Raw genomic sequence first — 27646 nt, forward strand, 5'->3', positions numbered from 1 at the left:
TTTGAGAATTCCTGGAGAACAGGCGAAGTCCCGGCAGACTGGAGGAGGGCAAGTGTTGTCCCTATTTTCAAAAAGGGGAAAAGAGAGGACCCAAATAATTACCGCCCAGTCAGTCTGACATCAATACCAGGGAAGATTCTGGAGCAGATCATTAAGCAAACAGTCTGTGAGCACCTAGAAAGGAATACTGTGATCACCAAAAGTCAGCATGGATTTCTGAAAAATAAGTCGTGTCAGACTAACCTGATCTCGTTTTTTGACAGAATTACAAGCCTGGTAGATGAAGGGAACGCAGTGGATGTAGCCTACCTTGATTTCAGCAAGGCATTTGACAAGGTGCCCCATGATATTCTTGTAAAGAACCTGGTAAAATGCGGACTTGACTATGCTACCACTCAGTGGATTTGTAACTGGCTGACTGACCGAACCCAAAGGGTGCTCATCAATGGTTCCTCTTCATCCTGGAGAAGAGTGACTAGTGGGGTGCCACTGGGTTCTGTCTTGGGCCCAGTCTTATTCAACATCTTTATCAACGACTTGGATGATGGACTCAAGGGCATCCTGATCAAATTTGCAGATGACACCAAACTGGGAGGGGTGGCTAACACCCCAGAGGACAGGATCACACTTCAAAACGACCTTGACAGATTAGAGAACTGGGCCAAAACAAACAAGATGAATTTTAACAGGGAGAAATGTAAAGTATTGCACTTGGGCAAAAAAAATGAGAGGCACAAATACAAGATGGGTGACACCTGGCTTGAGAGAAGTACATGTGAAAAGGATCTAGGAGTCTTGGTTGACCACAAACTTGACATGAGCCAACAGTGTGACGCGGCAGCTAAAAAAGCCAATGCAATTCTGGGCTGCATCAATAGGAGTATAGCATCTAGATCAAGGGAAGTAATAGTGCCACTGTATTCTGCTATTCTGCTCTGGTTAGACCTCACCTGGAGTACTGTGTCCAGTTCTGGGCACCACAGTTCAAGAAGGACACTGACAAACTGGAACGTGTCCAGAGGAGGGCAACCAAAATGGTCAAAGGCCTGGAAACGATGCCTTATGAGGAATGGCTATGGGAGCTGGGCATGTTTAGCCTGGAGAAGAGGAGGTTAAGGGGTGATATGATAGCCATGTTCAAATATATAAAAGGATGTCACATAGAGGAGGGAGAAAGGTTGTTTTCTGCTGCTCCAGAGAACACGGAGCAATGGCTCCAAACTACAAGAAAGAAGATTCCACCTAAACATTAGGAAGAACTTCCTGACAGTAAGAGCTGTTTGACAGTGGAATTTGCTGCCAAGGAGTGTGGTGGAGTCTCCTTCTTTGGAGGTCTTTAAGCAGAGGCTTGACAACCATATGTCAGGAGTGCTCTGATGGTGTTTCCTGCTTGGCAGGGGGTTGGACTCGATGGCCCTTGTGGTCTCTTCCAACTCTATGATTCTATGATTCTATGATTCTATGTTATGATGTGGGTCTTCTGGAAAATGTTGAATTGGAAAACCAGGGCAATTTGCCTTGGAAAATTTTCAGTCTGCACTGGAAATTTTTCTGATGCCCTAGAGAGTGGCTTAATTTAGGTTGTTTACTTTACTTGTATGTAGCAAACAAAGCTAAAAACTTTGGAGGGGCTAAGGTTGCCTAATATTTTATTTGCAATTGTTATCCATCTGTTGTTTCCAGTAAACCTAGGAATCAGAATTTTTTCAATGGAAAAAGAAAGTGCTGGGAAATATTCTGCTCCACATCACTACACTCCATACCCTCTTTTTGTGACAGGGACACTGTATGTGCATAAAGGCATACAGATGTACAAATATACAAGGAGTTCTAAGGGACCACATACAAGAGTTGCTCTTACAACTTTTCCCATGTAGAACCTGCATACTAGGGACTTAGTCTTGGAAACCTAATGAATAATCCATTCACTAGGGTATCTCTATCAATCAAAATGGAAAACTACATTATATGAAAAGCTAAAAGACTTGGGGTTTTTGCCACAAGCACTGATAGCCACAGGTTACAAGAAAGTGCAACATTTCGCCAACGAGTCTGGGATGTAGAATTTCAGTGTCATGTGAGTGAGATGAATAAACACCCAGAAATCAAAGACAATGGGAGAGGTTTTACCCCAGCAATATATCTGTCAAAATTACAAATATCTAAATATAGATGTTCATTTACCCTTTCTAGATTCAATGTGCTGCCATCTGCCTTATTGTAGGGCAGATATGTGGGTAAACTGTTTGCAAAGTGAGTCTGCCCCTGTGGCCTGATAGAGGTAGAAGCCATGTCTCATGTCTTGCTATGATGTCGTTTTTATGAGGATATACGCTCGGTCTTTATCACCCCTGATATACAGAAAATTCCAAGTGGGTCTGAATCTCAATGCTTAAAATGCACTAAATGCAGTAAAACCCTACTGGATCCCTGGATTCACTAGGGTTTGGTTGCAACTGACAGTTATACCACAAGAAACATATTTCAAATATACACTTTTTGAAGATTGCATGTCTTCCAACCACTAGGTAATCCTAACCAAATTGGCTTCAATTTACTTATTTTTAATCTACAACACCATCTAAAATTAATCTCCACCTTTGCTAATATAAATACTGTCATGTTTTTCATTGCTTCTGCTCTTTGCCTAACCAAGGCACCGTGTTTTGCTTAAGGTTAGAGGCAGGTCTGCATAACTGCTAGCTTTGGTGTTTCCAAAAGTAGGGGTCAAACATTTGCCACAGAATCTTGCATGTAGCCTGTGACCTGCAGCATCTAGCTGAGAGTTATTTAGTCAAGTTTGCAATATCCATTTTGGGACTTTGTCTAAATGCATACCGACATGAAGCCATTTTTGTTGTTGTTGTTCTATTTGTTTTGTTTTCGTTTTAATTCTCTCTGCCTGTTCCCTACTACAGTACATAACATCTAGCCTGGAGTTCAAGAGAACTTGAAAGCTTGTTCCCTATTCTACAACGGTTTGGTTGACCCTAATAAAGGTATTGCCCAACTTTAGATTTTGATATATTTCAAAACAAAGTCATAACTGTTCCTATGGCTTATATTATACGTACCTCAATTAGCTCATATTTGCTAAGTCTTTTCTTCTCATATTGCTTCATAACATCGAGTTTTACCAGTACTCTCTGGACCATGTTTATTCTTCATTCCCTAGGGCAAAGTTCTTTTTTCTAGAGAAAGAAAGAAAGAAAGAAAGAAAGAAAGAAAGAAAGGGAAAAAGTAGCAAGAATGAATCTGCTGCTATTGCTTGGCAGAGATTGGGAGTGGTGCACAACCTTTGTAACAACGTAAAAATGTCATTCAGAGATGGGGAAAATAGGGACCAGAACAGGAAGTGTTTAAGCTTTTAAATAAATAAATATTTGCTTATGTTACATGTTTTCCTTTTTGCTCACAGTTGCATAGAAACTGTTTGATCTGCAGGATTGCCCTGAAAGTTTTTCCTTGTTCTATTCATGAATGGTTTGCTTAGAGGTAAGTCTGTGTTCACGGGTGTGTGTGTGTGTGTGTGTGTGTGTGTGGAATTACTCCTAAGTGCTCATAAGACCTTCAGCCTTAAAACTGCTATTGCAGCCCTGCTATGACTGGTCAAAGGAGCAGCAACACAACAAGAAGTGGAAAACAGCTAGACTGACCAATGTTTTGGCTTTTTAAAAATCTACACACTGCTATGAAAGTCACAGAGAAAATGGTGGCCTTCATTATGCAATGTAGGATACAAGGGATTTTATCTCTCCTGAAAAAGTAGTTACTGTGGTTGTTTTGTTAAATGTATATTCAAATACCAGAAATTTAATCTGCTTTTTTTCCAGTTTCACTGAAAGCTTCCACCCCCCCTTTTTTAAATAAGATTCTCTTACAGAATAACAGAAAGCTTCTATTTTTTATTCATATTCCTCTCGGAGTTCAGGATTTCATTGTATTTAGCAAAAAGAAAAGAAAGGCTGAATCAGTATGTTTTACACATCTTTCAATTAAAGTACAGTGGTACCTTGGGTTACAAATGCTTCAGGTTACAGACTCCACTAACCCAGAAATAGCACCTCGGGTTAAGAACTTCAGGATGAGAACAGAAATTGTGCAGCAGTGGTGCGGCAGCGGGAGGCCCCATTAGCTAAAGTGGTACCTCAGGTTAAGAACAGTTTCAGGTTAAGAATGGACCTCCAGAACGAATTAAGTTCTTAACCCGAGGTAACCTATTTTGAAATAACACACAATTTTTTCCTGATAAGAGTAAAATGTTTTCAACTGATATTACTAAAGAAAATGCTTAGATTTTAATATATTGTGGTACAGACTGAGAGATGAGTTTGAAAGAGATCACTCAATGATCCTATAAACTCAGTGACTCTTGACTGTAAAAGAACAATGATTAGCAGGAGTATAGAAACCAGTCTGATAAGATCTTTCCCCAAATCCTATACTAACTGCCTCCATATACTGTAACTAAAGGTAAAGGTAAAGGGACCCTTGACCATTAGGTCCAGTCGTGACCGACTCTGGGGTTGCGGTGCTCATCTCGCTTTATTGGCCGAGGGAGCCAGTGTACAGCTTCCGGGTCATGTGGCCAGCATGACTAAGCCACTTCTGGTGAACCAGAGCAGCACATGGAAACACTGTTTACCTTCCCGCTGGAGCGGTAGCTATTTATCTACTTGCACTTTGACATGCTTTCGCACTGTTAGGTTGGCAGGAGCAGGGACCGAGCAATGGGAGCTCACCCCATCACAGGGATTCGAACCGCCGACCTTCTCATCAGCAAGTCCTAGGCTCTGTGGTTTAATCCACAGCGTCACCCATGTCCCATTGTAACTAAAGAGATTGCCAAATACAGGTGAAGAAACTAAATTATCTGGATATCCTTCTGGAAGATATGTGTTTCTTTTTGTTCCCCCTCTTTTCAGTTGCAGGTAATGTCACTGTGTGTGTGTCTCTGTGTGTCTCTGTGTGAAAGAGAACAAAAGACTTGGGCAGTCTTGAAACTGGACATGAAAAAGGTATAGACTTGGCTTGCCATCTACTGTGAATCAAGTCGTACAGCATTTGGGAGACCCCTAGAAATCTAATGGGGGGAAGCAAGATATATTGGAATATATTATTGTTGTGAGACTTCCTTCTCATGCTAGATGTATACTGTACATCAGTAAATAAAACTTACATCACAGAACCTTTACCACTCTGCAATGGCCTTCAGTCCAAGGCCACCAAACTCAAGGCTCGTGTTCAGAGGACGCCTGAAACCTCTCACTGCTTAATAATTGGGACACATGTAATAAAATGTTTAAGCAGACTAAAGCCGTTTCCTAATGCTTATTCTTGCTGCTAAACCTCTTGTTTCCCATGATATAATACAAGTCGTTGTCCACTTGTCCATAGAATCTTTCAGGAAAAAAGCAGATTGGCAAGGCCCGAGGTTCAAACCTAAAAGGACTCTGAAATTGGTTCTTTTTAATACCTACATCATTAAGAAACAGAAAGGCTGCAAACAATCTCTGCTTTCTCAAGGTGATCTTCATTCCAGAGGCTCATAGGATTTGCAGACCAGATAACATGTTAGCCTCTTGGGCATCTATTCCAGTTCCCCAGCGTGAGAAATTCCAGTAGTAGAGACTGGTGAAAAACAAGAACCAAAAAAGAAAAGAAAAAGAAAGTACCACAACCAAGTATGTGAATGGAGTGAGATGCAAGGAGCCTAAGGCACTGAATTCTTCCTTGACTTTTAAGGACAGTCATTCATATGCAGAGTCAAGAAAGATTCCTTGAAGCTCAAATTCCTTTGATCCTCAGTGCCTTGAGGCCAGGCCAAGATCAAAGGCCATGATGGCCTTGTAAGTTAGGAGAACATTCTCGGAAGAAAGGAAATGCCCCAGGAATCTATTCAGCAAGGTGCAACAGAATCAAGAGGGGATTCTTTACCTGCTGTGCCTCCATATAGGCCTTCTGTGACAAACCCCCCAAGTGTTCTCTGAAGGCTGGATTCTAATAGAACCTCTCTAAATCCATTATGTCATCATCATCTGTGACTAGCCCAGCTTCAGAAGAAGCACGATTCCATTCTAACAAATATCACATGACTAGAAATGAATAGGTTAGAAACTTTTTAACTTCCAGAGTTAATGTTGAATGCATTACTTCCAGCAAATGAGCCACCATAGCTGCTAGAGGGCTGTGAAAATTTGTGTCCCAAGCTTTTTAGACCCACCTACCCATGTACTATACGAAACCCAAGTGCTGCATTGGTTGCCAGATGTGAAATATATTGGCATTATTTTCAGCTCTTCTACCCCATTACAAAGCAGAAGTGATTACCATATTTTTCTGTATATAACACACCCCTGTGTATAAGACGCCCTCTATTTTTTGGGATTCAAAATTAAGAAAATGCACTATGCACTATCCATGTATGAGATGACCCCTTATTTTAAACTTCAAAAATTTAGGAAAAAACATAGTCTTATACATGGAAAAATATGGTATGTTTAGCAAGTTGTGTTTTTTTCACAAAGCTGATCTACAGCCTTTTCCATTGAGATAAATAGGGTGTTAATGCATGCAGCTTGCCAGTAAATAATGTCTATAATAACACAGGACTAAACACATTCAGATACTTCACACACACACACACACACACACACACACACGTCTTTTTGTGAACAAAAACCCATGTACACTGTTAGGTTTAAAAATCACATTTGTTTATATTTTGCAGCTATTTACATATGCTTGAAAAGCATTCCAAGTTGCAGTTTCCAACATTAAAATCCCATTGCAACCCTTCTGCCTTTCTGGTCACCATTTTAGAAACATGTTAAATCCTTCCCCTGACCCCAATATGCCCCAATGTTCTTTCTAACCTACTAAAGGTATTTATTTTGTTAATGGGAGTAAGCAACAATAAAAACTTTACTACTCGGGTGAATTGTTTTTCTCTGTCCACAACCACTACTGTGGGTAGAACATAGTGAGATATATACCGGTATACACACACACACAAAACTCAATACCCTTCTTGTTAATCTGGTTTTGAAAATACATTCAAGTGGGTTAAATTTAACCATCAGAAAAGGCAGTAGACTCATGATTGCAACTGAAAGGAATTAAAATGTTGATTGATACACATTGCTCTGTGTGTGTGTGTGTAAACATCTGCAACAAATGTGGTGAGGTTGCTATGCAACTGCTTGCCAAGGTCACAAGGGATGAGGGTACGGGGAGGCCAATATAGCTCCTTACCAAGGGCAGAAGGGAGCCTAGGTACCACCTCTGCTTCCAAGAGCAGAACCAGCTCTTCCACTCACAGAAAGGCCTTTGTCTCAGAAACTGACGTCATTGCCACCAGTCTTGTTATGGCTTCGTCATCTGCTGTGCTGCTCTTTGATGTCCTTCTTAAGTTCTTATCGAATAAGATTGGATTTCATATCCTTGTTATTTACTGATGACACTTTCCTCTTCCTCAGACCAGCTATCGATGTCCTATTCAGACAGCAAAAATCACACCGAATCAAAAGTCAGTTTCTCCATTTCCTCAAAGGTTGCACAGAGCTGGACTTTTCCATTTTGGGTTGTCATGGAGTCAGCCATATCCGGTGGTTCTTTGAGTGTTTGCAGAGACAGATTAATATCTAGTAGTATGGAACACCAGTTGCAGGTATCCTCGTGGAAGAGAAGAGCAATGACCGGTTTGAATAAAGAGTTGACTATCGAGAAACACCCTAGCAGAACCAAGGCTGGACAATTTTGATATGAATACTGCTGAAAACTTGCGCTGGTACAGATAATTAGAGAAAATTGCCCTGACAAAATGCTTAACTTTTAATTCACTGTTTTCAAACCCTAAAAGATTAGAAACCTAGACAGCTTACGGTATGGGTAAGCAAACTAAGGCCCGGGGGCTGGATCTGGCCCAATCGCCTTCTAAATCCAGCCTGCAGACGGTCCGGGAATCAGCGTGTTTTTACTTGAGTAGAATGTCTCCTTTTATTTAAAATGCATCTCTGGGTTATTTGTGAGGCCTGCCTGGTGTTTTTACATGAGTAGAATGTGTGCTTCTATTTAAAATGCATCTCTGGGTTATTTGTGGGGCATAGGAATTCGTTCACCCCCCCCCCCCAATATAGTCCAGCTGACCCCTGGCTTAGGGCATGCTATAAATGCAATATTGTGCTCGCTGCAGTTCTCCAGGCAGTAAGAGTTCCAGGGCTGCAGCATTTACTCTGCTTTCATTACTTTTGGAAGGCAATCTCTAGAGATGTACTGGCATAATATTTGGTTTATTTACAAATACACAGGTTGAGCATAGATGGAAAAATAGCTCAAACACACAACAGACAACCAGAACCCACCATATCAAATCTCCAGCAGCCAAGTATTTATACAGAACCCCAACTCAGCTTATTTCCTCTTACTTAAACTGCAGTCTATTTTTTTGTTCTCTTTCAGACAGAGATAAGCTGCCCCCATCCCTAGCTTGCCTTCTTAGTTCCCATTGAGACAGGTTGCTGGGATATCAATGCTATCAACATCCTTTTGATAAACTTAAGCGAATGGCCAGGTGTTACCCCAGAAAGGAACCTACACTTCACAGAAATCTGATAGGAAACCCATAACTAAAATTACCTTAGAACCAGGCTTCAAGGAGGTGGGAGGGGTTAGGAGAAAGGAGGCAGATTTTTTTTTTAAAGAGCTGTGGGTTTTCCTACACTGACTCATACAGAGTAGAAGTTTCTTAAACTAGAAACAATATGCTGTTCTCAAATTATTGGTAATGTAGGTCACCAACTGCTTCTCTTCCCCCCTCTCAGTTGATTCATGCAGCAATGAATTCTGAATAAGATACATTAGGGAAGAAGGAAAGTTTTATTCTGCAACTATTAGTAATGAAATCAAGTTAAGCGTGGAACTGGGACACATGGCCTGATGGAGAATAAGGTAAATCTATCAATATCTTCAAGACAATTGATAAGCCTGAACTATGTGGGGTTGTTTTCCAAATCTTTGTTACTACTGTTTTCCAAATCTTTGTTACTACAGTGTATCACAGCTTTTTTTGACTATGCTGTTAATAGGTGGGTGTACATATTTTCCACAGCAGTTAAAAATTATTAGCATTTGACTGTTATAAAATTTCAGAGCATGCAATGTTAAGATGTTTTGTGCTAAGCTGGTATAATAGAGATGGTCTTGATCTTCCCATAGACATCAGTTCTTCCTGTTTGACAGGCTTATCCCTTTTTTTATCACCTGCCTCTGTTAAGATATTGCTTTTAATCTTTCCCTTGCTTTATTCTACGTACAGTGGTACCTCAGGTTAAGTACTTAATTCATTCCAGAGGTCTGTTCTTAACCTGAAACTGTTCTTAACCTGAAGCACCACTTTAGCTAATGGGGCCTCCTGCTGCTGCCGCGCCGCCAGAGCACGATTTCTGTTCTCATCCTGAAGCAAAGTTCTCAACCCGAGGTACTATTTCTGGGTTAGCGGAGTCTGTAACCTGAAGCGTATGTAACCTGAAGTGTATGTAACCCGAGGTACCACTGTACACACATCTACACTAGAGTTCTTTAGGATATAGATCCCTCCCATGACAGATGTGGTGAAGCAGTACTAGTGCTGAAGCATTCTATTTTAAGATTAAATATTATTTAGATAAAGGTTACATGCCCTCTTGCTGTCCCTAGCTATCAGAGATGGTTCCTGTTCTTGTTACCTATCCTGTAGGTAACCTTGTAAATCACTGTTCCTATTTTGTCCCTGGCTTTCCTTGTTGGGGATGCCTTGCTATTGTCAGTGTGAGCTGCTTGAATTCTGGCTTTTTCAGAGTTCTGCTCTTCCAACCGGGTTCTCTGCAAGCGAGATCTCTTGTGGAGAGTGTTAGCAGGACTGTTTGTGTCCCTAATCACACATCAGAGAAACATGCGTATCTACAGATGTAGCTTCAGAAGCAAGATATCTAGGGATCTTTTATCCAGAGTCATTGCACGTCACAGGGGACACTGCACTGCAACTTTAAATCTCTTTAATTAAATGGGGGAAATCAACAAGGAACACTGAATCCCCATTTCAAAGTTCCAAGAGAAAACCTGCATTTAATTACAGCACCAAAACAGCATTTGAGAGTAGGATAGTTTTATGTCCTCACTCCTGAATTACAAAATTCAGTGTGTACGGAATAATAAAGTGGTTCAAGTAAAATTGTACAAAGACTACCCAAACCTAGGCTGCTTAGAGAGCAGCTTACGTTTAACTGCTTGCTATGATAAAAACAGGAATAGAGGTAGGGAATCTTACTGTTGCAGTTGCACCTCCTAATAGCTGGTACAGCAGGATTAGAGGTGAGATGGACACCATTGCTAGAGACAGGATGAACTTAAAACTAAGTTTATTGGTTTATTAAAGGGGTGCATAAGGAAATACTGGTATTTTCACTAGGGTCTTAAAGGTGCATGTTACTGCCTCCCTTCTGACGTTCACCAGACAAACAAGACAGTGGGTATTAATATTTAGCCCTCATCTTTCTTTGGAAACCCTCACACCTCCCTCATCGGCTCCCTTCTCCTGAAACTCCTCCAGCTGTAAAATCTCAACTGTCTGAAAGCTCCCTCCAATACTTATGAAAATGACCTTCATGGTGTACTATGGTAAGGTCAAACCTACATTTAACTTGGAATCTAAAGAAATGAACCAAAGAACCACTCAACTGCTTCTACAATACCAAAGGAGTTTGGGGATGGGATGATGGGTTTGCGGGGAGGTAAAAGTTAAGCATTGAGTTGCTCTTTCCACCCCAGCCTTGTTGTCAGCCTCGCTGATGTGGTCCAAAGGAAAGCAGAGCAATACATTTGGCACCAGCTGGGCTGCAGGAGTTGCTGGAAGGAGATGTGCAAGGTGCCATCCAACCCTCTTAGGGACTCTACTCCAGATTTGTGTAGGGTTTACTCCTTAGCCTTTTCTTATCCTGAAGATATGCTGCAAGGTCTCTCCTAGATGGACTCCCTTCCCATCTGTCCCTCACTTCCCTCTACAACATGTGCAAAAAAGCCTTCTTGACCACTGGACCCACTATTTGTGTCATCCACTCAATCTGCTGGAGCCAGTCTTCACTTGCAAAGGAAGTTCTTAACTTACCGAGGGTCTGAGGCCCATCAACTACTCTCACCTGGTTTAGCCTGCCAGTCAAAGTCATTCCTGTGTTGTGGGCACTGCCACATGCTGACAGCTTCTAGGAGCCACAGGTGAAAGCTGAGTGCAGAGTGGGGACCAAAGGTGGACAAACTACCCCAGAAAGGTATGTCTTCCACCAGAGGTACTACCAGTGCTATTTTTCTAGAAAAAGAGGTGCCAGAACCAGTGCTTTTTCTGGGGGGTACTCAAGGGTATGCAGTACCAGCACTTTTTTCCCTGGAAGAAAAGCACTGGCTGGAACTCACCATGAAAGCCTTCCTTGTTCTCTTATAATGGCGCTGGTGCCCACCTGGAAGGTGCTGGAACTGAGTTCTGGTGAGTTCTGGCTGGGGAAAAAACCCTGGGTTCCCTGCCCTAACACACCATCCACCTCAAGTTTCATATTTTCATATACAGTATTCTTCATTCATGTATCCCAATGTTACCTCCTGAGGTTATCTTAAAATAGAAACATCCTTATATAACTTTGTCCAGCAGGATAATATAAGGCACAAATGAATATTCACTGTACTTAGAAGGTGTCACAAGGCCTAACCTACATTCAGTGTACTTTTGTTAATGAAGTTTTGTTAACAATTTTGTACTAATTATAGAGGTAAGTATGGTTGCAGAAATTTATTTCCTATGCCAATTTCACCGCTTCCAGTTGAATAGGTCTTTGTTCAACATTCTGCCATTGATGTTTTATGGCATTATTTTTCTTTACTTTTTAGGAAATAGTTTAATAGAAAAAGCCCATAATTTATTTTCCTTTGTTTTTATGCACTGCTTTTTTTTTTTGCAGATGACATCGTTAGAATGAAGGTTACAGCTAACATTTTAGTGGTGTTATACATACTCTTCGGCAAAATATGCCAAGTCGTCCTTTCTCACCATTGTTCAGCAGTTACAAAGCAAGTTAAGTATTATGTCTTCTAAGACACTGGGAGATAATGAATTTGTGAAATCTAGAAATTTATATCAGCTGCCATGTTTCCTATATGCAAGCCTTCAATGGAGCCAGCATAGGATTTGGCTACTTGGCAATATAGCAGATAGCGTCAGTCAAATCTCAGTTCAGATATCGGTCTGAGTGGTTTCGGTAAAGTGGCCAGGCTAATTGAGTGTACCTGACACTCAGTGAAATGTCTCAGTGAAACGGATAAAAATCATTTGTCAAATTAAACATCCAAGTTACAAAGCTTATAGACCCCTAGCACTTATATTTGTGCAAATGTGGAGATTTGCTCACAGTGCACTCAACCTTTTGAGCCAATACTGGTTATTAACTTGGGTTGCATATGGACATACCTACCTACAGGGACCAGTGTGGGTTTTTCTGCTGTAGCCATGCTCTGATTCCCCCTTCTCTCTGGTATTAACACATCTACCTTTACCCAGGCTTTTAGTTTTCCTTAAAAATATGTGTATCTGGTTTTTCTTTCTTGGCCAATTTGAATTGTTTTTTGTTTTTTTTAATGTGAAACATTGCTCCAGGAAGAAGTGGGGAAGTGGCTTTGAGACTGGTTGGGCTTGTCATAACTGGCAATCTTTCTGTGCAGCTGCTTCTGGAAACAGAGTTGTGTACAAACTATACCTGTAAAGCACATTCGAAACACATTCTTTTCCTCAATGAATCATGGGCACTGTACTTCTCCCATGCCCCACAGAATTCCAATTCCCAGTAAACCTTAGCAAACGATAGTGCCCAGAATTATTTGAGGGAAAGAATGTGGTTCAAATGTGATATAAGGATATAATGTGTACACTTACCCTAGTTGCTGCTTAGCTTGATTCTTTGATGGAAGGATGAATACAGGTACACAGAGGGTTAACCCATCAAGCTATGCATTTCTGTACCTATCATTCCTTCACTGCCTAGGGTTCCAATTTTGAATTCCCACATCCTATGGATGAAAAGATTTCCGAGGACGTGACACATACTGTAAGAACACGAGAGCTGCCAGATTAGGCCAATGGCCGTTCTAGTCCAGCATGCTGTTCTCACAGTGGCCAGCCAGATCTACCTATGGGTAGCCCACAAGCAGGACATCACTGCTACATTCCTCTGCCCACCTGCAACTGGTATTCAGAGGCACACTGCCCCGACAGTAGAGGCAGCACATAGCCATTGTGGATAGCAGCCATGCCATAGTTTAACTATGTGCTGTATGAGGAAGTACTTCGTTCTTCTGCCCTGAATCATTCCACATTCAGTTCATTGGATATCCTTGGGTTCCAGTGTTAGGAGAGAGGAAGAAAAATATTTTTGTATCCATCTTAGGCATGATTTCAGCATTAGGGTCACTCAACAGACAACTGAAGGCTGACCTGGAGAACCTTCATGTAAACAGTAGGGTTGCCATATTTCAAAAAGTAAAAACCAGGACACCCCAAATGATTTTCCAATTGATTTGCCTAAGATCCAGGACAAAGCGCCCCATTTCAGAAATCCCACCCAGGCATCAATTCTGCCTTTGAAATCCCAGTAGAGTCCAGGAAAATCCGGGTGTATGGCAGTCCTGGTAAACAGGGAACATGATAGATTACCAAACATTTGTTGAGTACCTATATTCTCCTTGTTACTAGTAGATGTACTCAACAAAGATGCTTGAGAATTGGGCCATCAACCCATGAGGGCCAAAAGGAAGGACTAGATCTTAGGGGAACACATGGAACTGAAATACAGGCTGGGGGGTGAAGGCAGCGATCCTCTGCACATTTACATGGGAATAAGCCTCATTAAACTGAGTGAGATTTACTTCTGAGTGAACATGCTTTGGATTGCAATACAAATCAGGGATTTCCTTATAGAGCTCTATGGAGAGTAAATGTTGTCTTCAAACACATGGGACCCACACTCAGAAGAAGTGTAAATCAATGGTTAGAGATTTAAGATATGTTAATGTCGTTCTCAGTTAGATATTGCTGAAAATGTGTAGAAACACGGTTCTAGGATGTGCTTTCCATCTCCTACTCATATCATTCCCAAAAATACATTTGTCAGCAGTGATGAAGGGCTCTAATCTTATTTTTAAAATAGTATTTGTATTTTCAGCGATTCAGCTCAAACTGCCATTTCCTTTTTGATAAAAATCATTTAAAAGGTTATCTTTTTCCTCAGTCAAAAGAGAATTAGTTTACGCCTCTAAATAGATTCCTCAGTGCTTTATCATTAAAACCATTAAGACAAAAATAAAATAAAATATATGAGCAGTAGGAGACTGGCTAGGGAGGTAGTTGGAGCTCAAGGTGTGCTAAAAGAAGATAAGGAGATTGTAGAGAAGCTAAACCAATTATTTGCAAATTTCCTCACGGTAGAAGATAAATGGCAGGAATGGAGTCTGAGGAACTGAAGCAAATAGTGGTGATAAGAGACAAAGTTCTAGGCCTTACTGGCAAAATGAAAACTAAAAAATCACCAGGTCCGAATGGTATCCACTCAAGTGTTCTAATAAAACTCAAATATGAATTTGTTTATTTTCTAACAAAAGTATGGAACTTGTCCCTAAGTCCCTCAATACCTGAGGACTTGTCAAACATTTCAGATTGTGCTTGTTGCTCTATCTTTTCAAGATTTTATTAGATTTTGGGTTTATAGGAGTACCACTGAAATATTTTGGCCAGATAGTGGGTACCTGATTAGGTTGCGTATGTTTTTTTTAAAAAAACAATTGCTAAGATATTTATGGCAATTAATTTATTTCTCCCCCTCAGATACTATACATTGTCCTGGGAAGGTGTGGACGGAACCAGCTTCAACGATTCCAATGGGCCAGAATATTACTATAAACTGCCATTCTGATAAAGATGTCTGTCAGAATGCTAAAAAACATATGCTTCTCAATCAAAAGGAGGTCGAGGACAGATTGGTGTTGGTTATAAACAAAACTACAGTTCAACTTCAGCTTCATAATTATAACATTTCATTTTCCACAGTCATTTGTTATAGTGTATGTCCTCCAGAAAAAACCCAAATAATATGTGGAACAGAATTTTGCGTGGGCCGTAAGTAATTTATGTGTATGCTGTGTAGGTAATTTTGCTGCTTGTAATTCATTTCCATTAATTTAGGAAGTAAAATGAGTTATTGATTGAAATGATCAGCCACTGAGGCAAGCATTTGATGAAGTAAACTATAGTCTACAAAATCTTATGCAATATTAAAACTGCTAGTATTTAAAGGCATCACAAGACTCTTTGCTGTGTGTTTTGGCAAAAGACTAATAAGGCTACCCCTTTGGAAATATGCGAGGATGACATTTTGCTGGTGGGGCTTTACATTTTTAATTTAAAAATTATTAGCTAAGGGCTTTGATCTTAGGCTGCAATCCTAAACACTCATAATATCTAGGGAACAAGCCCACTGAACACAGTAGTACTTACTTAGGCCTAAACTTGTTACTCAACAGCAGTAGCTGCTTTATTTATAATTTTACATTTTTTGGTATTTTTGATATTGCACGCTGCTTTGCTATTACTTATGAAAAAGTGTGTGTGTGTGTGTGTGTGTGTGTAAAAAATTAAGATCGCACTGCCAAACACATTGATATAAGTTTCACTGACTCAGTAACATGTATATTTATATTAAGTAACTTCTACTGTATGCAGTGGAGCTTACTCTGAAATTAACGTGCATAGAAATGTCTTGTTTCCAAGTGAATAATATATTACTACAGCCAACAACAATTTCAATACATGCCACTGGTTGTATAAATTAACAACTATTACCGTGAACACTTTTCCATTGATAGTTATCACTAGCCTCAGTAGCATATTTGGACATACTTCAGTTGGCTTATAATATTGAACCACTGGCAGGAGAGATGCCCACTAACTGAAAAGTTAAGGCAGATCCGAAGAAGAACAGCTCTGAGCTTTAACTTCAGACCAGTAGACTTCACAGCTTGGGCATAAAGATGGTTTAAAAGATGAGCAAAACCTAATCTTACAGTGCTTTTAAAAATGGCCAGTATTGGCCATTTCTGAGGTAGATTTAAAACAGGACATTATCCTGTAAGCTGTTTCAAGCTTTGACCTTAGAACAACGAACTGCAAGATAATAAAGGATTGCATAGTGGTTGCAGAACATTTTAAGATTCTTTGCTAGACTGGTAGCCCACCTAAACTACATGCCTATAAGTGAACCCCATTCACTTCAGTATAACTTTCACATTAGTGTGCTCAAGACTGCAACTTCAAACTGCTCAGATTGTTCTATTTCTTCTTAAGGAAAATAGCTCTTTTAAAAGTATTTGGAAAAGATGTGATTTACAGTAACAGAAGACATGATAAAGTATTTAGTCACATGATAAGCCACCCACTAACTACCTTTATGTGTTTTGAATCAACAGAATCTTACATGCTTTGTAATTTGTAGATTCACCGGACATGCCAGCCAACTTAACCTGTGTTGTATATGAGTATTCGGATAATATGACATGCACTTGGGACCCAGGCAAGAACACACAACTAAGCACTAGGTACAACCTATACTTGAAAAGGTAAGAAAGTGGATTGAAGCATCTATCTCAAATCAGACTAGATGACCCTCAGGGTCCCTTCCAGCTCTATGATTCTATGATGAATTTCAACAGTTTTGCATATTTTTTAATGGAAAGTAGCCTTTAGCGGGGGACGCAGGTGGCGCTGTGGGTTAAAGCCTCAGCGCCTAGGACTTGCCGATCGAAAGGTCGGCGGTTCGAATCCCTGCGGCGGGGTGCGCTCCCGCTGCTCGGTCCCAGCGCCTGCCAACCTAGCAGTTCGAAAGCACCTCTGGGTGCAAGTAGATAAATAGGGACCGCTTACCAGCGGGAAGGTAAACGGCGTTTCCGTGTGCGACTCTGGCTCGCCAGAGCAGCGATGTCACGCTGGCCACGTGACCCGGAAGTGTCTCCGGACAGCGCTGGCCCCTGGCCTCTTAAGTGAGATGGGCGCACAACCCCAGAGTCTGTCAAGACTGGCCCTATGGGCAGGGGTACCTTTACCTTTACCTTAGCCTTTAGCGGGCTGCAGTTTTGAGCAGAAAAGCGATGGGTAGGAGGGTGCTTGATGCTTTTCTCAGCATCATTTTGCTATATATAATCACCACTAGCTTCTGGCCACCCCCACAGAACTTCAGATGATTATTTACAAGTGTAAATATGCACCTGGAACTGGGTGGGTGACTGTGGAGAGAGGCAGAGATTTGGCTGGGGTGAACGTTTGCAGCTCACTGTAAAACACTTAAGTAAATCAGCACTCCACTGCTTAAAAATGCAGCCTTCCATGTCCGATTCTTTTTTTCTTGTTCTTTTTTAAAGTACATACAAAACATTGTTGGGAAGCTATGTGAGAAGAATTTGCAGGTAATGTCAAGCTTGCTCCTAAAACTAGGTTAACTGTGAGTTCAACCAAAGATTAAGACATGACAAAGCTGCAACTGACATTGTGGTCTGACTATGTGGACTAAACCTGTGGTGAGAGACAACTCACAAACCAGTGACGATCATGCATGTGGTGTAGTGCTGATGACTGAAAAAAAAGCTGGTGCCCTACTTACATTTTCAGGGAGTGGGGGCGGGGGGCGAGCGCAGGTCACCAGAGGTGTCTTTTTGGTGGTAGTCATGATTCACCTCTTATATCAGAGTTCCACGCTCAGCAGAAGCGGCAAACGTGCTTCAATCTGCAGTCTAGCAGCATGTGCTTTGGCTGAAATTAGTTTCAAGTAGCCAAGGATGGTTGGAGCTTGTATAACACTTGAACAGCAGGTCCACAGTCTGCGATGAAAATGCACTTTCAACATGAGTTTCAAAAATAATTTGCGATATGCGATGGCCCAGGGTGGTTCCAGCTCAAACCCAGGATGTGGGGTGGAGTGTCAAAAGTCCCCAAACTCTCTTAAAATAGCTTCTCCCAGTCTGTTTTTATATTACTATTTTTTTGCAAATATAAACATTATGGCAGCAAATAGGCATGACCCAGACACAGTAAAAAAACAACAACAAAACTCTTGTTCTGCTCACTTCATTCAGGGGATAAATTTGCTTTGGGCCAAATGGCATGTTACATGGCAGGTCAGTCATCATCTAATTATGGATCAGTGTGGTGACCTGGTGTAGATACTGAGATATGAGTAGGAGAGATGGGTGGGCAGACCTTACCCTGCTCTGTCTCACTGGATATTTGGTGCAGCACAGACCTTGGCTAGAGGGCCAGGGAAGTGGGTTTGCTGCTGTTCACAATTTGTTCTCCCTCACTGGGAAATCTCTGCCTTGGGCAGCATCTGAAGTTGCGTTTTAAGAGACAGGGATATCGTTGGTATGCTGTCCACCCAGCTGCGCAACATTCTCCCTGACCAACCTGGCTAAGGTCATCTTGAGAATGGTATTGGTGGATCCCAGACAGTAATTCTGGGTGACTTCAGCATCCAGGGCGAAGTTGCCATTGGCCTCACAGTTTAATCACAGAAAGGAAGAGGCAAGGGGCCACACGCCTCTAAAACAATGTTAGAACAATACCTACTTCTTATTAATAATATTTTGTTGCTTTTTATTTTTTTTATCTACTTTTATATGTTTAAATATTTTAGTATGGTTAACAAGGCTTTTAGGCCTTTTGGCTAAGATCAAGTATAATGTAATCTGCTTTTTCAAAAGCAGCTACTTTAGATTTTTAGTTTACAGTTACAGCAGAGTAATATGCTTCTTGACTGTTTGATCTTTATAGTTTTCAGGGAGAAGAAAATAAAACATTTCCGGCAAACAATGCTTCAGGTATCATCCCTCTGAGTCAAATGTGGAAAAACAAAACATTTTATGTTGGGGTCTACGCTGAAAATCACTTAGGAACAAACAGCTCAGAAGAACTGTATGTTCACCTTGATGATCTAGGTAGTGTGCAGTAATTTCTAAACTTTATTTTTTAAAAGCTGGTTTTGTTTTTAGTCTAGTATATGACTAAATTTATAAGATTAAGGTCATGATGGAAGATTTGAGAATAGAGTGGCTGGGGAAACCCAGACAGATGGGAGGAGTATAAATAATAATAAAATAATAATAGTAATAATAATAATAATTACCTACAAGATGCTCCAACCTATTAATGCCTCCTAAAAGGAATATTGGTAGCCAGCCATGCCCACCTACAGCAGACAAGTCTACACAACCCCAAATTTCCCCTATTCCCCTCACCATCTGTCAACATTCTGCAGCTATAGAGCCTGCTGAGTACCCACTGGTCTATTTTTGTTGAGATTTGCCCCCTTAGTTTATTCTGTACTGCTGCAAACCTCTTGTTTTCACAGAGGCCCTCAACACCTGAGTTTGCTATTAAAAGAAGTGATACTTCTAATGGTGCACAGATACTTGGTGTATATTTATACGCATGATCTTAGGTCCAATCTTTGCTCTGTGGATTCTTCTGTCCTGAGAGCTGAAGAGGTTCTTCCATGAGTGCCTCTTCCTTCTTGTGGGTGCAGGTTTCAACATGCCGTTGCTATAATCTGAAAGAGGCAGTAGTTTTTTGGCTATAGTGCTTTGCTCAACTACTGGAGACTGCATGGTCTGGGTCTTCTGTTTCAGTGCTATAGTGCTTTGCTCAACTATAGTGCTTTGCTCAACTACTGGAGACTGCAGGGTCTGGGGACTTCTGTTTCAGTGTATCTGAAGAAGTGTGCATGCACACGAAAGCTCATACCAAGAACTAACTTAGTTGGTCTTTAAGGTGCTACTGGAAGGATTTTTTTTATTTTGTTTTGACTATGGCAGACCAACACGGCTACCTATCTGTAACTGGAGACTGCATGATTGATGCCTTGTCTACATTAGGAGTGTGCTCAGATAACAGCTATGCATACTATAAAAGAGGAAGTACAGGAAACAGAATTGCATATAGCCTGAAGTTACATTGGGTTTTGTACAGCACACACCTTCCGCAATTCCAAACCCAACCACCCTAATTTCTTAATCTGCTGTTTATCCTATTGGGGATCAGAATAGCACTAAGAGATTGTTTCACTCAATGCTGAGTTGAAACAGATTAAACCAGGACCTGGCCTTCAGAATTCATACTAGAATGTTTAGAAATTAGTTGTCCCATTTAATTCATCCAGAGCTATTTGGCTTGCTAGCTGGGTTCTGTGCTGCACCTGTCCTATGCATGTGGCAGACAGCGATCTTGGCTTGTGGTCCAATACTTAAATGCTTGAGGTAAAAAACAGCTAGAATCAACTACACATAGAGCAACATCTTCTTCTTCGGCGATCACTCGTAGCCGAGTAAGATTGTCTTCCATAAACACGGTTTTAACAATGAGTCCGTAAGTGACTGTGGAGGCCAATTCTGGATCCACACATCCTTCCACAGTGGGGACATTGGTTCCCAGGTGGAAGTTGATCACGGTGTAGATTTGCCAAGCGTGTCTTCCTCTTAGCACGTTTCTCCCTTGCGTTCTGAGTTTGAGTGTCTTCAAAGTCCATGACACCTTTGGTAAAGGCTGTTCCATACATCCCAGTTAGCCACTAGGACATAATTCCTCTGAGTTGGTTAAACTGGCCTTCTGAAATGTACTCTTTTTGCCTTTCATCCAGTTGCTCCCTGACCTTGTTTGCAGACGACCTTGGTTTTAATTCTTGAAATGAAAGGCAATATAGTAGTAGTAGTAGTAGTAGTAGTAGTAGTAGTTTCATCAGTAGAGACTGGAATTAACATTTTTTTATCTCTTTTAGTGGTACCAGCTACACCCATTATTATCCAGATTGTAGACTCTCCGTTATTTAAGACTACAATACATTGGGAAAAACAAACTGCAATCAATGAAACTTATTGTGAAGAACGATACAAGGAGAAGACAGGCGAAACTTGGCATGTGAGGCAACCCATTCTGGGTTTTGTATGTACCATAAGCAGTGGTTTGGCTGCCTCTTTTCATTGATTTTGGTGCTAAACCTTCCATACACAACTTTATATAGTAGTAAGATTTCAATAGCTTCCTAAGCAGAGTCTTACAAATACAAGAGTTTTACAAAGACATTGATGTGAAATGTTCCCTGCTCCTAGGATGCGTATGTTGCATATATTCATATACCTTCTGCGTTTTGGTGAAACTGATTTTTTTATTTCTTATTGTACCCTTTTTATAGACAAATAGTATGTGTCCCTGACAGTTTACCCTGATGGAGTGTGGCCCTCAGCAGGAAAAAGTTTCCTCACCTCTATTTTATGAAATAAACTTGCATCCAACAAAGACTTAGAGCCCATCTGTAGTACACTGTCTTTGGATGTTTATTATTAGTGTAAGGATTGCTGTTACTGACTTATGGATTCACAACTACTATATGTATACAGGGCCAACTCTCCTGTATGTATACGGGGGGGGGGGGATATATTAGTATATATAAAAAGTTCACACATAATATTTTGTACCTACATGAAGAAAACATGCTACCTGGGATAGTATAGAGCAGCCTTCCCAGATGTTAGGTCCCTAGATACTATTGCACTACAGCTCCCTTCATTCCTAGCCAGCATGACCACTGGCCAGGGATGATGGGAGTTTTAGTGCACAAACATCTGGGACTACAGATGTTGGTATAGTGGCTAAAGGACTGAGCATAGTTGCTAAAAGGATGAACATAACCAGACAGTCCTAGTTTGAATCTGACCTTGTGCCATGAGCGCACAAGGTAGCCTTAGGCAAGCCACTCTTCAGCCTAAGTCCCCTCATCTGCTACATGGGAGATAAGAGTGATTTGGCTTACAGGTGTAATTTTATATTGCTTGTGAAGCACTTTGAACACTTGAAAGTACTATGTTGTTGTTTATACTAGGAATAGCAATACAGAAAGGAACACACACTTATTTGAGCTTGCTATCATGAGCATACAATCCATACTAACAATTTAAGTTGTAGGTATCTCTCTTCTACCTCATGTAAAGTAACTGAGTGAATCAGACTACACCCAGCATCATTCACTCTAATAGTGGTATCCCATCCACTGAAATAGAAGAGAGATTCCTTTGGTACAATTTTACTTATATTTAATTGTGAGTTGTCTGAACAGTCCTCATGCTATAAGGTAGGTTAATCCAGACCAGTGTCTCCCAGAGGAACACTACCTTTCTGAACTGAAATTGAACAAGGATGGTCAACAAAAAACAAACAAAAAGAAACTGAAGATACACCTCACCTTTATAAATATACAGAGATCCATGACTTTGGGCTCACAAGAGCAAATGCTTTGAAAACATTTTTTTTTCTTGACACACCAGAACTTTTTTTTTATGGCGGTGATTTTGTAATCTCTGATCTAGACAGTGGATAGAACAATACATACGGTAATTGTCCTGTCGCTTTTCCATTTTAGGTTAGAAAATGGGATGCTGACTTTAAAAGGGAACATCAAACTGAGTACAATTTAGATGCATACATGGAGTATGAGTTTCAAGTTAGATGCAAACTAACTCATGCCCAAAGCTTTTGGAGCAAATGGAGCGAATCTGCAGTGCATATGACTCCTGAGGCAGGTGAGTTTCACTGCTCTCTCTTCCCTAACCTCCGAGTCCTTTTTTCAGCTGTACAGAGAGGATTGTAACAGGAATGCTTCAAGGGATTTAAGTTGCAACAAGCCAACCAAGCATAACATTCTGAGCATATTTTCAGCACCAAGTGTGCAAAGGAAGCTGTACCTTAATCAGCTCAGGAACTGGAATACCTGATTATATCTTTGGTTGTGCTCTTATTTCCTGTGTTGTCTTCTACAGATTGTATCACTTTGGTAGCAAATATTACCTCATTGTGGTGTTATGAATCTTAAAAGTCCATGGAAAAATCCCCTGATAAGAGAGAGAGTATATACCCTATTTCAGTTTCAGTTGCACAATACAGTGTGAGCTGGAAATTCATTCATAAATCGAAAAGTGAAATGATTGTGCCTATCCTGTCTCTACAGCAGAGGAGTCAACAACAACCTTTCCCCCTCCTTTGAAGTTCTATATGCAAATAAAAGTAAATTCCAGCACAATCCTATGCATCTTCACTAAGAAGTAAGTCCCATTGAGTTCAGTGAGGCATTAGGAGTGGGAAAGCCGCCTTAGACATTATAGAGAATCATAGAATTGTCGAGTTGGAAGGGACCCTGAGAGTTATCTCATCCAACCCCCTGCAACGCAGGAGTTTCAATTAAAGTATCCATGACCGATGGCCATCCAATCTCCGCTCAAAAACCACCAAGAAAGGAGAGTCCACCACCTATCATGGGTGTCAGTTCCACTGCCAAACAGTTTTTACTGTCAAAAAGGTATTCCTGATGTTTAGTCAATCTCCTTTCTTGTAACTTGAAGCCATTGGTTTGGCTCCTACCCTCTGGAGCAGGAGAAAACAAGCTTGCTCCATCTTCCATGTGATGGCCCTAGCTATTTGAAGATGACTATCATATCTCCTCTCACTCTCCTCTTTACCAGGCTAAACATACTCAGTTCCCCCAAATTGTTCCTCATAAGGCAAGTAGCCTTATGTAACCAGAAGTGGATTTTGTGTGTGGATGGACTATGAGCTTAGTTCTGGTACTTAAAACAAATTCCTGCATCCAGAACTGTTTAGTTCTATGTCTTTTTTTGCACTGACCTCTGGCAGATCTTAGGGTTCTGATCTTTTGTGAAAAGAAACAAAAGTAGATTTTGCAAGCCTGAAATCTGCTCATCCTAAGGGGGCTGTGAGGCCAGCAAGGCAGGCAAACAAACTTCCCATAGTGATGTGTGTGCTATCTTCTATATGAAGCTCCATATTCAACACAGTAATTTAGAAGTACAGATATTTATTAATGAGTAAGTACACACACAATGTGTACAACATCTGTCAATTGGACTCCACTCTTTCTATCAAAGCTGACTACCCGATTTCATGTGTGTGTTTTACAGCATCTTAAGCTAAGCAGGCTATAAAGAAAGAAGCTAAACAAGTCTACTAGGCCAGGCCTTAATTGCTCTAAGCAGGCTCCCTCTAAGGGGCATGAGAGTCGCAGGGTGGGCAGCAGCGCTAGGCTTGGCTTTGCCTCCACCTGCAGCAACCGTGGCAGCCTCAGAGGGCAGGGGAAGGCCACAACCATGGATGGCTGACAACAGAAGGTGAAACTCTGAGCCACACAGCCTCATTTGCCTAATGTGCCGCTGCAGTGCTCTTAGGCATGGGAAGGCAAACTAAGGCCCGGGGGCCAGATCCGGCCCAATCGCCTTCTGAATCCGGCCCACGGACAGTCCGGGAAAACAGCGTGTTTTTACATGAGTAGAATGTGTGCTTTTATTTAAAATGCATCTCTGGGTTATTTTGGGGGCATAGGAATTCGTTCATTTCCCCCCCCAAAAATATAGTCTGGCCCCCCACAAGGTCTGAGGGACAGTGGACCAGCCCCCTGCTGAAAAAGTTTGCTGACCCCTGCTCTTAGACCTCTAGGAGCCTTTATCACAATACAGTGGTACCTCGGGTTACATATGCTTCAGGTTACAGACTCTGCTAACCCAGAAATAGTACCTCGGGTTAAGAACTTTGCTTCAGGATGAGAACAGAAATCATGTTCCGGTGGTGCGGCAGCAGCAGGAGGCCCCATTAGCTAAAGTGGTGCTTCAGGTTAAGAACAGTTTCAGGTTAAGAACGGACCTCCGGAACGAATTAAGTACTTAACCTGAGGTAACACTGTAAGCTGTTTTAGTAGAAATAGTAGTAGTGACCCCTGCTGGCAAAACAAATGAATAGTACAAAGAACTTACCAAGCGCTTCATCCATTTTTGAGGGGGAAATGGCTGGCTTTCAGGAATAAGCCTCCCCTTTTTACTACCTCTTGCTGCACCTTTAATACATGGCAGGGAGGCATGCATCAGCTAAAGCCGTTCTCCTCACTCCCCTAGAGAAAAGCTGCACCTCTTGAATTTGTTAGCTGTTAAAATTCTTGGAATTCAGCACAACCTATTTCTGTTTCAGCCAAAACTTGTGGGCATAGTCTGCCAACTAGCGATTACTTGTTGTTTTGTCAAATAATCAATTAGCCACCATATTGTTGCCTGAATCGGGGCTGACCCAAGATGCTTTGCTACCTGAAGCTCAGTTGCATCATTAAGTAGGCAGAGTGAGACTACCTCATTGCAGCTGGTTTTGTGTGCCATGAAAAGGCAGCAGTGGATTTTCATTTTATTTTTTTACTGCCTGGTAGGTGGGAGAGGTGCTTGAAGAATTTTCTGCCTCAGGCGCCAGAATAACTTAGCTGGCTTTGGGGACTTTCTGAAGGTGACCAACAATTAGTGCCCAAATACTCTAAGTCAAGGTGTGTTTTATCTAATGGTAGTCTTGTTATTCTAGTAGATGAGGCAAATGATCTCACATGTCTCTCTTCCTACCTGGCACAGTCATAATAAATTTAATAACGAGCAATATCCTGCTCTTTCAGAACACCTAAAAATTGACTGCCTCAGGTGGCTGCCTCACTATGCCTAATGGTTAGGGTCAGCCTGGCCTGAGGAAGTGAGGAGTTCAAAAGCCTAACTCACTAAGAAACAAAGCTGTATTCTTGGAAAATACCGTAATGTGGCCTAGCAGTAGAGACCACTAGTAATCCTGAATTCTGGATAAGAGCCTGATAATGCCCCATTGGAAGCAGACACATAGACTGGGTTATGGGCAGAGGCATAACTAGGCTCCCTTGCGTCCTTGGCAAGGAGATGTTGATTGCCCAGGGCAGCAAAGGAGTGGCCCTGGGAGCATGCGGGAAGGCAGGCAAGCTCCTAGCCACTTCAAGCCTGAGTGGAGATGTGCAACTTTTGCACATACACCCTGTCCCTACACCCTTGGCAAGGGCCAACCTTGTCAGCCGTACCCGCCTCCAGGTACACACCTCTTTATGGACTAAGCACCTTACAAGTCATTGTAAGCTCAGACAAGGGAACCTTCACAAAAAGTGGCCTATGGCTGGTATATTACCTTGAGACAGGTCTTTCACATGTGACTGAAATGCCCTTAAATTGCAGATTTTGGTGGGGCAGTCCTTAGTGAGATTTCTTTAGTAACAAAAGAGACCATCACTCCTTCCCCATACCTGATTCTAATAAATCTACATATAGATGTGGATAGAGATAAAAAAATAAAGAACACATTTGCACCTACTAGTGGCAGCAATAAGAGCTGATTCTAATGTATTTAAATATTCTTTCTTGTTAGTTTTTATGTTTTTAAAGGTAAAGGTAAAGGGACCCCTGACCATTAGGTCCAGTCGTGGCTGACTCTGGGGTTGCACGCTCATCTCGCTTTATTGGCCGAGGGAGCCGGCATACAGCTTCCGGGTCACGTGGCCAGCATGACTAAGCCGCTTCTGGCGAACCAGAGCACCACACGGAAACGCCGTTTACCTTCCCGCCGGAAGGTGCTCTTTTATATGACGTGCTTTCGAACTGCTAGGTTGGCAGGAGCAGGGACCGAGCAACGGGAGCTCACCCCGTCGCGGGGATTCAAACCGCTGACCTTCTGATCGGCAAATCCTAGGCTCTGTGGTTTAACCCTTTTTATGTTTTTAGCTCTGTACTATTTGATTTTTCTTTTCTTAGCAGAGCCTGCGCTTTTCTACCAAATAGGATGGTCTAGTGGCAACCTCTAGTCTTTATTTCCCACGCTGCTGTAGATCACCATACACCCAGAAAACACCTCATTAGCTCCAAATGTTCACAGTTAGGATTTTGCAATAGATGCCTTTGCTCTTTTATATATATGCAAGACCAAAACAACAAGTAACAGACCAAGCCAGACTTTTTACCATGATTTAAATTGAAAGTCAGTGGGCAAAAAACCCCCCTCATATTCAGATTTATTTATTTTTTTGCATTTTGTTTGTTTATCTGCAGAACCTTCTTCTATACTCGATGTGTGGAGGTTTCTGGGGCCAACGTACCCGAATGGTAGCCAAGAGGTGGTCATCTTAATCAAGGTGATATTTTTCCTCCTTTCCAGACTGAACACATTGCAGGTTAAGTTAGTCCAGGGTGGTCTTATTTTCACAAGGTCTAGAATTCAGAAAGGTATTAAAAATATAAGGCAGTTTCTTCAGTTGGGGCCAATACTGGGAAGAATCTGTCATGGGGTTGTATTTTTGAGGCATCTAATCATAAGCCTGCATTTTTATTAAAGCTTATATGTTTAATCAGGGCCTGTATCTTAAAAAGCTTAATGATTTTCAATCATTATTTTATGCCAGGCAGAAGACCAGTTGCCTAAAAACCTTGGCAAGATATTTTTACTCCTAGACAAGGGGCCCCCCTGATTTATAGCAGAAAACAATTCTCAAAGTCGTAAAAAGGGAATTACAGGCTGACAGCCAAGGTTATACTGACCCTACAAATTAAGAGTGGATAAATAGTAAAATGAGCCATATCTTCTTCCTAAGGTTAAGAAGGTCAAGAGCAGTGAAAAAGCATCTAGCTGGCAGAAACAGAACATTTTCTGGGAAGACTT

General features: G+C 41.3%; 2 protein-coding genes across 5 annotated transcripts in view; one reads left to right on the top strand and one right to left on the bottom strand.

Annotated features, from left to right (window-relative positions):
- Positions 1-27646, bottom strand: part of LOC307219099 (uncharacterized protein C1orf141 homolog) — a 54109-nt gene that overhangs the window by 14417 nt on the left and 12046 nt on the right. Inside the window, exons 1-3 of one of the 4 annotated variants that reach the window (XM_079982033.1) lie at positions 5938-6005; positions 5481-5631; positions 3075-3191 (exon numbers count right to left, since the gene is read on the bottom strand). In XM_079982033.1, the coding sequence (XP_079838159.1) occupies positions 3075-3155 (81 nt within the window). In that variant the 5' untranslated portion in view covers positions 3156-3191; positions 5481-5631; positions 5938-6005. Of the gene's footprint in view, positions 1-3074; positions 3224-5480; positions 5632-5937; positions 6006-27646 lie in introns of those variants that run through there. The other 3 variants (XM_079982035.1, XM_079982036.1, XM_079982034.1) reach the window with 3 other exon arrangements.
- The window catches only part of IL23R (interleukin 23 receptor), a 30785-nt gene continuing 11873 nt past the window's right edge, over positions 8735-27646 (top strand). The window contains exons 1-7 of the mRNA XM_079982020.1: positions 8735-8949; positions 14897-15187; positions 16560-16683; positions 18887-19050; positions 20886-21025; positions 22524-22683; positions 27040-27122. Coding sequence (XP_079838146.1) covers positions 14950-15187; positions 16560-16683; positions 18887-19050; positions 20886-21025; positions 22524-22683; positions 27040-27122 — 909 coding nt within the window. The 5' untranslated portion in view covers positions 8735-8949; positions 14897-14949. The remainder of the gene's footprint in view (positions 8950-14896; positions 15188-16559; positions 16684-18886; positions 19051-20885; positions 21026-22523; positions 22684-27039; positions 27123-27646) is intronic.

Source organism: Podarcis cretensis (assembly GCF_951804945.1).
Source record: "Podarcis cretensis genome assembly, chromosome: 6".
Classification (NCBI taxonomy): Eukaryota; Metazoa; Chordata; class Lepidosauria; order Squamata; family Lacertidae; genus Podarcis; species Podarcis cretensis.